The sequence below is a fragment of the Onychostoma macrolepis genome, chromosome 02, assembly GCF_012432095.1.
Source record: "Onychostoma macrolepis isolate SWU-2019 chromosome 02, ASM1243209v1, whole genome shotgun sequence".
Classification (NCBI taxonomy): Eukaryota; Metazoa; Chordata; class Actinopteri; order Cypriniformes; family Cyprinidae; genus Onychostoma; species Onychostoma macrolepis.
The window spans coordinates 36,301,621-36,314,754 of record NC_081156.1 but is presented as its reverse complement, the minus strand read 5'-3'; the positions used below and the strand labels follow the sequence as shown (position 1 = coordinate 36,314,754).

Genomic DNA, 13,134 nt, shown 5'->3' with positions numbered 1-13,134 from the left:
TAAATATGAAGGTCTTTGCAGTGTGTCGTGTGTGTTTTCTCAGTTTGCTTGTGATATTTTCAGTTTATTTCTTTATGAAGTGAATTTCTCAGAGTAGAGCAAGGCCAAGCCACAATATTTGATATTTGGGAGTGTATATGAATAATACTGCCACACAAAGACGCAGATTGAAGAGCTAAACGTAAGCTAAATGAATGAGGTGAGACTGTGGCAGATGAAGATGGTTGCAGTGGCCTTTTTACTCTCTCTGTGTGTTTCCCTGGTTTTCTTCTCTGCTTTCCATCTCAAACCCCCTTACACCCTCAGAGCTGCGAGAAGGTTGGTGTTTTTTTTGTTTATTTTCTCTCGTTTCTTTTATTTGGCATTTAAACTCTGAGAACTAAATGTCAGTCAAGCAGTAAACAGTGCTGATGATGGTAGCAAACCCGAGTCAAACGTAAAGCGCTGTGAAGACGAGGGTTGTGTCGGTCTCGTGTGTTGCATTGTGGGATATTGTTTGCAAACCTTCCGCTCGGAAGGCCCTCTCTCTGTCTCTCTGCACGCGTTGCCATGGAAACCCAGCAATTGGAAATTATGAGTGTCTGCATGAGAACGGTCGCATGCCTGAGCGACGCTGCGTCGTGATTGGCTGTTGTGTGGTCATGTGCTCTGTGCCACTGTGATTTTGCACCATCTGTCTGTCTGTCTGTCTGTCTGTCTGTCTGTGCTCGTGTCTGTGCTCGTGTGCATGCGTCTGTGTGCGGCTCTCACTCCTGTGACGGACGTGCTTTCTGCAGACAATCAGTTTATTGATCGCTCCGAAGCATCACTTTTTTTCCGCAGCGCTGAATTGGTTGACGTTTCATCAATATCATCTGTGCTGAGCTGTCTGTCAAACATCGTATGATCAGAACGCGACCACAGCGGCTGAGTCCGTTCACTTCAGTCACACTTATAAACGTCTGGACGCTGCATTAGATTGATAAACATGTCCTTTATTTTAAAGATGCACAAGCCAATCATTTGACAAGAAGATTTGTGGAAAACTGACTTCATACATTCAATCCCTGGCTGATTCAAGCACGCACACACACACACACACACAATTCATTTTTGGCCACTATTCATGCAATGTTATAATTAGCAAGTATTGTATTTTCGTGCATAAACATCATATATTGATCTGGATTGCATTTGTCAGTTATTCTTTATAATATCTCATTCTTGCTAATTTAGTGTTCAGCAGCTCAGTTATGACTGATATCTGTTGTAAGCAGTGTTGGGCAAAGTGACTTTTAAAAGTAATGTTTTACAATATTGCATTACTCCATAAAAATAAGTTACATACTTAGTAATGGATTATGTTACTTTTGCATTGCGTTTTGTCACCTGGGCTGGGCTTACTTACTTGTTTTTTAATAACAACAAAACAAGTCATGTTTTTGGCAATTGTAAAGTCACTTTCATATCAAAAGTGAAATGAATAATGGTCAGTCTGAAGGAAGACCCTCTGTCTCTGCGCTCGCTCCTGATTTCTCTCAACACCAGACACAACAGTCAGTCAATACATGGGAAACAAAGTAACTTGAGTAACTTGCAATTCTGTTAGAAAATGCAACACTTTTCTCAGAAAATTGTTCCAATTGCAAATGTTTTGGTACTCACATGCTTACTGTTTTTGTTTGCACTGCAACAACACAAAAAACTGAAGAAACGTCAAACTTGATAAAATTTCACACAGAACTCAAAAATGGACTGGACAAAATTATTGGCACCTTGTCAAAATTGTAAGAAATAATTGCTTTTCAAGCATGTGATGCTCCTGTATTTTGTATGTAGACACACCAAGTGACAGTAACAGGTGTGGGCAATATAGTAATCACACTGCAACCAGTTAAAATGGAGAAAAGTTGACTCAACCTTTGTGTTGTGTGTCACACTGAGCATGGAGAAAAGAAAGAAGTGTAAAGAGTTGTCTGTGGATTTGAGAGAAAAAATTGTGGAAAAACATGGACAATCTCAAGTTCATCTCCAGAGATCTTAATGTTCCTGTGTCCACTGTGTGCAATATCATCAAGAGGTTTACAGCACTGTAGCTAACCTCCCTGGACGTGGACGGAAGAGCAAAATTAATGAAAAATTACAACCAAGGATGGTTCAAATGGTGGATAAAGAACCCCGATTAACTTCCAAACAAATTCAAGCTGATCTGCAGACACAGGGTTCAACAGTGTCATGAAATCTGATGATTACCAAAGAATTAGAAAGCTGCGTCTCCAGCAGAGGTCATGGGTCTTCCAGCAGGACAATGACCAGAAACACACTTCAAAAAGCACTCAGAATTGGTTACAAACAAAGCGCTGGAGAGTTCTGACCAGCAATGAGTCCAGACCTGAATCCCATAGAACACCTGTGGAGGGATCTCAAAACAGCAGCTGGGAGATTCTGAGTGACCCGCAGCAGTTTGCAAAAGAAGAGTGGTCAGAAATCCCAGTAGAGAGACGTAAGAAACTCATTCATGGTTACAGGAAGCCATTGATTTCAGTTATTTTTTCCAAAGGGGGTGTTACCAAATATTAAGTTAAGGGTGCCAAAATTTTGTCCAGTGCATTTTTTGGGTTCTGTGTGGAATCGTATCAGATTTGACTTTTCTTCTCTGTTTTTTTGTGTTGTTCCAATGCAAACAAAAAAATAAATAAACATGTGAGTACCAAAACATTTGCAGCTGCAACAATTTTCTGAGAGAAGGGTTGCATTTTCTGTAGGGGTGTCCCCGAATAGTCAACGATTCGATGCTTTGATTCAAGGAGCCTGATTCGACTCCCAATCTCACAGTCGAATATTCGCGGGGTGTTATGATCATGCCATTTTGGCTATATGGGGGTGCTCAGTGTCATTATACATACATACGGTGATTATCTCTTCAGCGCGCGGTGCGAGCAGAACAACAATGCAGAATATTAATAACTATGACTGGCACTGTCATATACATAGCATTATAATGAGACTATTGTATGACTATTATAATAAAACGCTGTGATTTTTTTTAGTGTTTAGTTGTGTTTCTGCATGTTATTGCGTGAAGAACGCGTCCACAAAAGGAGTTCATTCAGAGCCGCGCAGACGCGTTCATATGCATTCGGGGCGTTTTGTGCAGATAGCCTGTAAGTTAAGCGTATTCTATGTGAGATAAATGAGTTAAATTCCATTGATTAAAAACCTGCTATCATATGCTTCATTCTACTGGTCATCTTCAGCGCAGCTCAAAACAGAAATGCAGAACGTTATAACTCACATAACATTATAATGAGAGCACTATTGTTAAAAAAAAGTGAATTCTTAAGGGTTTCGCTGACGTTTAATGTTAACTATCTTTTAATCAAAACATAAAACATTATTTACCCCGTTTGTAATACATATTTTCCCTGTGTATTTATGACTGTCGAATGTCTGACTTGACTCTTGGTAATGTATTTTGCCCCGCCCCCAAATATATGATTCGACTATCAGTCGACTATCGGCATGATTTTTCTGGGGCCTGAAATAGAGGAATTTTGGTCAATATTGATAATTAAACAATATTTTGCTGAATGTGTTTTTGTGCTGTCACCTTGGCTAATTTAGGTCTGTCGTGGATTAATAAATATGACAATAAAACCGCCAGTAGGTGGCAGCAAGTCCCTGCTTTAATAAATAACTTACTGAATCACTCACATCAAACGATTAGTTCAAAACGGCTGATTCAATAGAAACAAAACAAGTGAGACCATCTGAATGGACCGTTGATTCACTGACTCACTCGATTCGTTCAAAAAATGATTAATTCACGGAATGAAACACCGTGTTGCTATGCGCTGTTGTATAAATCTAATAGCACATTGTGCTTGCGGCTTCGCACACATGTGCTGATATATATACAGAAAAGTACTTTGCTTGTGCAATGAATATAAAAACGTAAAAACTCACACATGGGTATTTTTTGTTTCATTGCTGGAATTATAAGGGCATTCTAGCTGTGTTCTAATCGTGCAATGAATGCTTTTGGACTCTCAAGAGGTTTTTTTTTTTTTTTTGGATAGTTGGATAATGTCAGCTCTCCTACAGTCACACATACATTATGTCCAGAATATTTTCAAATTCTAATCAAGGAAAAATCATATCTTCTGTTGTCTTCTTTTTAAAGAACTTCAAAAGTTGCGCTTGAACCATTTTGTGCGAAAAATTACGAAATTGCTTCTGCTTGTGTGCAGCTTGTTACAGTAACGTTACCAAGTTCTGATTGGCCAATCTCTAAAGTTATTTAGTTGGTAAATGATCATAAGTAGATCATTTTAACATTTCATGTGCATGATACGTTTTACGTAATACACAAAATTAATAATCCAAAGGGGATGGTGGTTTTATGGAGGGGATGCTTTTTGGATGCCATCCCCCCACATCCCCCCTCAATTTGAGCCCTGGTTATTGTTATAGGCATAGAAATAATCAGAACCTGGTTCATGTATATTAATTGTTATGTTAAGTTCATAAACAGACACATTTGTCTTCTGCCGTTACGTGGCGCTACAGCAGCGGTCAGACAAAACAAAACTCTCTAAATATAATGATTATTCCCCAAACTTCTCGTTCTGAAGGCAGCCGTTCACAGCATGATAGGATCAGATGATCCGATGGGATCAGAATTATAACCCATCCCTGATCGCCTGTGCTCTCGTAATCAATCCCGCAGCAGGCTTCATAACTTCCATAAACTCAGCGTGAAGTCAGAGTCCCGTAGAGAAGCTTCGCAGTTGTTCGCCGTCGCTTTGTTTTGTCTGTCTTTGTCATTTTCTCTCGCTGCTTGCGCATGAGCTGCATGAAGTGTCGTCTGTTTTAATGGAATGTTTTAGGGTTTTTTTAGGAAAAGTCTGTTTGTCATCAGAGAGTGGCCTATTTTCATTCTGTCAGCGTGATGAAGCGCTCGAACCGTTTCCGCTCCTGGAAAACTGTTGAAAGGCGAATCAACTGTTGGAAAGCTCGTGAGTGACGTCCCTCCCTCGCTGCGCATGACAGCCTCCTCTGGAGGAGGAGAAGAAAGCCAAACATCTCCTGCGCTTCTGATGAACGTGTCACAGATGCATCGATCTGATTCAGTGCCGAGAACAGAAGTGTTTAATCAACACACTGCGAAAAAAATGCTTGTTTTCAAATATCGAAACATTCTTGAATCAAGATGCATTTACTTGACAGGTAAAATGACTTAAAATATTTAGTCTTGTTTTAAAAAACAATTATCCAAATTTGGTTAGTTTTGGCTTAAAAGGAGCAGAAATATCTGCCAATGGAGTAAGAAAAATAATCTTGTTTAGCCTTTGAATTAAGATCATTTTTCTTACCTCATTGGCAGATATTTCTGCTCGTTTTAAGCAAGTAATTTTACCTGTCAAGTAAATGAATCTTGATTCAAGAATGTCTAGATATTTACACTAGAAAACAAGACAAAAATACCAAGTACAAATGCTTTTCTTGCGTAGATTTTTTGTCTTGTTTCCAGCCAAAATATCAAAAAATTCTTAAATCAAGAAGGATTTTCTAGACAAGTAAAAGTTATTGTCGAAATTAAGTGTTTTTTTGTTTTGTTTTTTTTTGCTTGAAACGAGTGGGGTAAGCACTAAGCAGAATAATCTTGTTTTCTGTTTGAAATAAGATTATTTTGCTTGTTCTAATTTTTAGATATCTAGGCTGGAAACGAGACAAAAAATCTACGTAGGAAAATCATTTTTTGCAGTGCACAAGCGATGACGGAGTTGGTTTAATGCGGCGCCGTATTTGTGCGCTAGGACTGTAAGTCGATACGCTGTGCCTCTGCTTCCCCTTTCAGCGAGAGGAAAGATTGCGTTTGAGATAATTCATTGTAATGGGCTCGACTAACAATGGCAAATCCAATTCAGCAGTCCCCATTGTTGCATAGATCAAATGTGCTGTTACCACCCAAGGTTATTGTTCCCGTCTCGCTGGAAGCCGAAGCTTTTAAGAGCCGCAAAGTGATTTTTGCACAATAGACGCTCGTAGTAGGTCATTAAAATTCAGATATTCAAATATTCACCCTGTCCAGCAGAACAGACTGGTTTAGTCACAACCAGAAACTAGCCGTTTCTTTCCATCATCAGTAACCCATAATAAGTCATAATATTACTATTGAATGCACATGTTGGGCTCTTTTTGTGCATGAAGCACCTGAGTGTTTTCTTTGAAAGTTTGCATGTCACTGGTGTCGCATGAGTGCATGCACTAACCCGCATTAACAACCTCTGATTAACTGCATCTACTGACTGTGTAGATTTAGCCATTATGTTTCATCTGAATTATGAGTGTGTCCAATTCTGGGTGTCCTTTGGTCAATGCTCACCTGCAATTCAATTCACTTTTACAATTGCACATTTTATTGTAACAAACAATTCGCATGCTACTGGAATCTGTTTTTAGTCTCTGTCAGAGATTGGTTTGATCAAATGCGTTTAGCTCTAAATGCAGTTGTAGCTTTATTCAGGTGGATTTTTTCCTTTTTGCTGAAGTCGTAGATTTCAGAACTTGATCCTATGTGGTGAATCCCCATAAGCCTCGGCATCCGAGAAAGCTTTGCTCAGACGTTCAGTCATCTCTAAAGAAGAAGAAACAAGAACCTGGGCTTCAGACACATCTTAGCATGGCTTATGTTCTGTCTGCGCTTCTATTGATGTGAATGAAACGCCTCATTGAATTAGTCAACATTACAGCTACAGCAAATGAGCTCCTGATTGAACCGCCGGGCTTCTCTGATCGTTATTTCATTGTTATATTAAATGCAACTCACATTTTTCTTGTTTTATGATCACGCGGGCTCATACAATGCACAGCTGATGGTGAATAATGAGATTCACTCGTGCTCTTTGTTATTAAAGGGATAGAAACGATCATTCTGTCCTCATGTGCATGTCGTTCCAAACATGAATGACTTTCTTTCTTCTGTGGAGCACAAAAAACAAAACACTGAGACATTTCTCAAAATAATATATTTATGACAGCTTGATCATTTTTGGATGAACAGTGTCTTTAAATCAATGCTCAAGAGATGAACAATGCTTTAACACCTTAGCAACCACCCAGAAGATCCTAGCAACACATTCAACACCTCAGATTCTGCCAGAACCACCCTAGCAACCACTCAGTACACTAGCAACGGTGCGCTGCATTCAGCGATCATTTGAAACTTCAGCGTCTCTGGTTTCTGAGTGTTTGCTGTTGCCCTGGTTCTTTGTTTCAGTCCGTCATCTCTGTCTCTCTCTCTCTCTCTCTCTCTCTGTGGGCTCAAGCTTCACGGCTCTTTGATTCACTGTATGTTTTAAATCCTATGATGACCTGCCGATTTCACAACGCCTCTAAGAATTCAGCAAGCTGTAGTTCTTAGCGCATCCTTCCTTATATCTCTCTTTCTTTTATCCTCCCCGTCTCTCTCGAACACTTTCTCTCTCTCTCTCTCTCTCTCTCTCCTGCATTTCATCTCTGTTTCTGGATGCGGGGTTGGCAGCGCTCCACATTAACTCAGTGGATTAGCATAACTTCCATCGTTTCTCACATTTGCTCGCTGTCTCTTTTATTTATTTATTTCCACAGTCAGATGTAGATCTTCCAGGAGTAAATGCAGTATTTCCCTGCGGAGTGTTAGTTTCTGCTAAAGAAGAATCTGATTTGTCCTAGAATATCGCAGACAGACGCACACACACACCTCCTACACACACACACACACACACACAGATCAGTGCATCTCCGCTGGTGGATTGTGACCCAGAAATGGGTGGCAGGTCATAGACAGCAGAGAAAAAACAAGGCTGAATGCAAATAATACAATTCAACCAGCAATATAATGGTTAGAAAGAGGAAACTTTTACAGTTTTTTTTCAACTGCTGCTTACACACATTTTCAAAACTTTGCCTCTTTTTTTCAAAACTTTACACACAAATCCAAGAATTGCACACAAAGTGCAAAATGCATCACGTCTCTTGCAAAATGAAGCACTGCATTCAGAATATCACAAACACATCTCAAAAGCAAACATTTGCAAACACCTTTGCCATAATATTAATTCCTGTTAGATTTTTGTGTGCTACATAGAGAACTGTGTGTTGTGTTTTGCAAAAAGTGTCAAAGGCTGAGAATTAGTGTATGGTTTTGCAGGTTTGGTGTGTGCTTCTGCTGTTTGAGCGTCAGCTTTCAGAAATTGTGTGACAAGTAAAGATTTTGTGTGTAAGCAGATGAAAAAAACTGTAACAGGGTTCTGTCTCAATGTAGCAAAACCAGTTGAGAAGCACTGGACTAGATTTATGGCCTATTTGGAGCATGGAGCATCGAGCTGCTAGTTAACATATTGACTAGTAGGTGCAGAAATGTTTGACGGCTGTTATATTTGGTGTGTGTGTATAGCGATCTCCCTCGATGGTGTTGTGCTGCGGCGGCGTGTTCAGGCATGCAGGTGACCCATGCAGCTCTCCTCTTCCCCTCTGATCCGCCGGGGAACGAAACCAGCCCCGATCGAACACCTGCTCTCCCAGCGCGGGTCTATAGAGTCCATATCTGCAGCTATCGATCACAGAGCTTGAAAAGGCTTCGTTGGTTTGTGTCCGTCGTCCCCGAAGGCAGAGCCATCTCATTTAGGTTTCTAAAGGCTTATGGGAAACGGACCGAAATCGAGCTCGTTCAGACAGAGCGGGTTTTAATAAATATGCATCATTACAGTTTCTCTGCCTCCCAGCTGAGCTCGGAATGAGAACAGAGAAGCCTCGGCGGAAGCGTCTGCGTTAAACGCCCCTCTCTCGCTTGTGTTTTTCATCCTCGCAGAAATTTCTGTGAACTTAACGAGGACGATGCGCCCGTAGAAATGGGCGCGTTAGTCAGTTTGTAAGAAAACACAGCTTTGACCTTTAGCTTGAATTCAGATTCTCCAGCTCCTTACACATTATTATTCCGTTCCATCTGCTAGTCAGTGCTTATATTTAGCAACTTGTCCTTTTAGCTGTAATGATGCATTGCCAGCTTGAACATGAAGCTTTCACCAGAACGTCCATTTTCTGTCATTGTTACCTCGCTCCCCTGTTTCCCTGTGTTTGTGCTCCAGTTCGCCGCGTTCCCCCTCGCTTCACCATCCCTCCCGTGAGCCACGAGATCATGCCGGGCGGCAGCGTGAACATCACCTGTGTCGCGGTCGGCTCTCCGATGCCTTACGTGAAGTGGATGCTGAATTCGGAGGACCTGACGCCGGAGGACGAGATGCCCGTGGGCCGGAACGTTCTGGAGCTGAACGGCGTGCGCGAGTCGGCCAACTACACCTGCGTCGCCATGAGCAGCCTGGGAATCATTGAGGCCGTGGCGCAAGTCGTTGTTAAGTGTAAGGAAGAGGTCATTTTAATGACTCATTAGGATTTTTTTATGCATGTAGGGCAGAAGAAAGAAAAATGGAACAAAATGGAAGTGATAATGCAAATGGAAGTAGAAAATACTTGAATGAAAGTGCAAATGTGAAATGTGCAAACAAAGATAAACAAGATTGTAGATGCATTACTAGTACGTATTACTTTCCATAAAAAGTAACTAAGTAAAGTAATTAGTTACTTTTTTTAGGGAGTAACGCAATATTGTAATGCATTACTTTTAAAAGTAACTTTCCCCAACACTGATCTCAACAATATCTCAATCTGTGCTCAGTGCTAGATAACGTAGAAAACGTAACCGATCAGCCTTTGAGCAGTGATGAGATGATGCGAACCCTACAAAATTACCAAATTTTGCTATGAGTTTGATCGCAACATATACTGTAATCGTTGTTGTTAATAGTGTTCACCGGCTGTTTGATTACATGTCATTAACTAACTACTATTTCTATAACTATTTCTGCCATATGGACATCACCTTGACATAGTCACCACTGATAAGCCACTACTAAATATAATGTAGAAACATAAATTTTCTGTAAAGCTGCTTTGCAACGATTTATATTGCAAAGAGCGCTATACAAATAAACTTGAATTGAATTGAGCAGTGCAGTTTTCTGCTCTCTATGCAGCTTTACCCAGAGCTCCTGGTACACCCATCGTCACGGAGACGACCCCCACCAGCGTCACCATCACCTGGGACTCTGGGAACCCCGACCCTGTTTCCTATTACATCATTCAGTACCGTGCCAAATCTCCAGACAGCAAGTACGAGACGGTGGACTCTATCACCACCACCCGCTACAGCATCGGCGGCCTGTACCCCAACACCGAGTACGAGATCCGCGTGTCTGCCGTCAACACCATCGGCCAGGGTCCACCCAGCAACAGAGTGGAAGCTCGGACCGGAGAGCAAGCGCCCGCCAGCCCACCGCGGAACATCCAGGCCCGCATCATATCGCAGAACGCAGTGATGGTGCGCTGGGACGAGCCGGAGGAGCCCAATGGCTTGATCAAGGGCTATCGAGTTTATTACACCATGGATCCTTCGCAGCCGATGAGCAACTGGCAGATCCACAATGTTCAGGACAGCATGATAACGACCATCCACAGCCTCGTGCCGTCTGAGACGTACACCATCCGTGTGCTGGCCTTCACGTCCGTGGGAGACGGACCCTTCTCTGACCCCGTTCACGTCAAAGTGAGACCTGGAGGTGAGTTGTAGAGAAACATGCGATTGAGGAGGAAATCCTGCAGATCAAATGTGCTGTCACTTTAGCTGAAAAAGCAAAGTAAGATCCATTGTCAATAACAGAGATGCATGAAGCACTGCTCACAAAGAAGAAAGTTTCAAACCAAGCAGCTTTCTGTTGATTGGCGGGCTGAATTCACATGACCAATTTGAGCTGAATCATGTGATCGCACAGATTCCTATTGGAATGACTGGATTTCACCCCAGAAATTTAGCTGAGAAACAGTAAATGTGACCACACCTTTACACGTTCCTGTGATTGTACACATCCATATGCAACTCTCAGTGGAGCTTCACAGAATGCTTGAAATCAAGTATAGTGCCATATGAGCATTTCTGCACTGTTTCTTTTGGGCCAGATTTACTAACAGCTTGTGCCAGCGCAAACCTCCTTTTGGCGTTAAAATAGTACTGTCAGGAATTACAAAAGACGTGCAGTACAGACGCAAAATTTATGGGAGGAGAGTATTAAAATGAATCACGCAATGCGATTTACTAACGTTTGCACCATTATTTAACGCCCCAAAAAAGCATGTCTTAAACTATTTTGCGCCTGTGTTGTAAGTAGATCACCCGCGCCTGATGAGCATCGGCTCTGCTTATTTGCGACTATGCTTATTTGCGCTGTGCTTGGTATATTGCGTTGGTCGATATGTAAATGAGATGTTGCGTCTGTGCTCTTTAATTTGTGCATTGCCAGTAAATCACCCGCAGAAATTTCCACGCCCATCGTCGCTGTTTTGGAATTGCGCTCTCGCACTAATTTGCCCTGTTTAGTAAACCTGGCCCTTTGTGTCGCTCCATTAATGAATGATGTGCTCTATTTTAAAGCAGGTTTATAATGCGTTCCTGATCTGTGTTTCAGTTCCTGGGCAGCCAGGGAAGTTCCAGGTGGGTAAAGTGACCGATACCAGCGTCGAGTTGACCTGGGAACCTGCGTACTCCAAAGAGCCCGTGAAAGCCTACGAACTCATCTACAAAGCTCCAGATCTCGGCATTCAGGTGAGAATGTGCTTCACTGAGAAGCACTTTAGGCCTACGAATCATATTGGCATCAACTGCTGAAATGTCGGAATAATGGTAATGTTTCCAAATGCATTGCATGCAGGGGCGTAAATGCATAAATGTAAACAAAAGAGTCTTTGATCTTTCACACAAACAGGAGAAGAGGAATTTTGAGCCCAGAACGTCGTATGTGGTGGTGGGTCTGCGCGCCAACACCGAATACACCTTCTCTCTGGCTGCCGTTTCCAATAAAGGCATCGGCGCCTTCACCAATGAGATCAACCAACGCACGGCACAAGCAAGTATGTGTGGGACCCCTTAAAAAGACTTTGTTGTTACCGTATTTGACCTGACAGGGTGTTTTACAGTAACATCACAGTAACACAGTAACGTCACAGTAACATGTCTCTGCACCAAACCTCCCTCGGTTTCTCCATCAACAGATGCAGTCAATGCCTTCTGCTGTTGTCTGTGACTCTAGATTGGTTTTGATGGTTTTGTTGGTCTGGATGGGAAGGGGGCGGAGCTGGTGTAGAGGATGAATCCCCCTGATTGGATGTTTAATCTGTAGTTGCTCAGTCATCATTTTCAGAGTGGGAACGGAAGAGAAACGCGATCTTGGCTGCCAGTGCACAGGGCACTGTTTATTCATCTTCCCCCCTCCATCCATCCATCCATCCATCTGTCTGTCCATCTCTGTGTCATTGTGAAGTGCATTAGTGTGTGAGATGTGTATGTCCACGAGTATTTCCAGTAGATGATTGAAAAACACGCAGAAGTCAAAGCCACCACCAGACTGGATGGGATTTGTTTTCAATTTCTGCCTTTTTACCTCTTTCTTCTTTTCCTCCTTTAGTTTAATGTCTTTTCAGCTCAGGACCCAGTGAAGTGATCGTAACTCCAGCGGTGTGTTTTGTTGTGTCTGTACTGATGATGAAGTGATCCTCTTAGGTGTCATGCAGCTCTTCAGTACCGCTGGTACAGCTTGTGTTTTCCAGGACAGTTAACGGTAAGTGAGGATGACGAACCACCGCCGCGGTCCGTAAGACTCTTCTCATTATTCCACTAAACTGTTCTGATAGCCAGATCTGTGGATGGAACTGCGTCTGATCCAGTGTGACTGAGTCTGGATATCGAACACAGTCCTGCAGTGACACTGATGAACTCTCTGTGATTGCAGACAAACGGTAAGAATTTAGATTGTTCTGTTGTGTTCTGGGCTGTTTTAGTTGAGCTGCACAAACAGCATATGGTCGCCATGTTGTTATACAAACAGCTCCGAGTAATGGCAGTGAGAGAGGTTAAGGGTGTGCTGTTGCTGTATTTGTGTGCTTTGGGGGCTTTTCACCTGTTTCCCGTATTACAGGTTGTGAGGTTGAGCTCTGGTCCTCTTCAGGTGGTTAGAAGAGGTTACTATGGTGTTATTAGGCATTTGGGAACAGTTGCTAGGGTGT

The 13,134-nt window shown here is 42.1% G+C and overlaps 1 protein-coding gene across 1 annotated transcript in view; it reads left to right on the top strand.

Annotated features, from left to right (window-relative positions):
- The window catches only part of LOC131553972 (receptor-type tyrosine-protein phosphatase S-like), an 85,114-nt gene that overhangs the window by 34,065 nt on the left and 37,915 nt on the right, over positions 1–13,134 (top strand). The window contains 5 exon segments of the mRNA XM_058798975.1: positions 307–318; positions 9,111–9,380; positions 10,056–10,637; positions 11,541–11,677; positions 11,838–11,982. Of these exon segments, the coding sequence (XP_058654958.1) occupies positions 307–318; positions 9,111–9,380; positions 10,056–10,637; positions 11,541–11,677; positions 11,838–11,982 (1,146 nt within the window).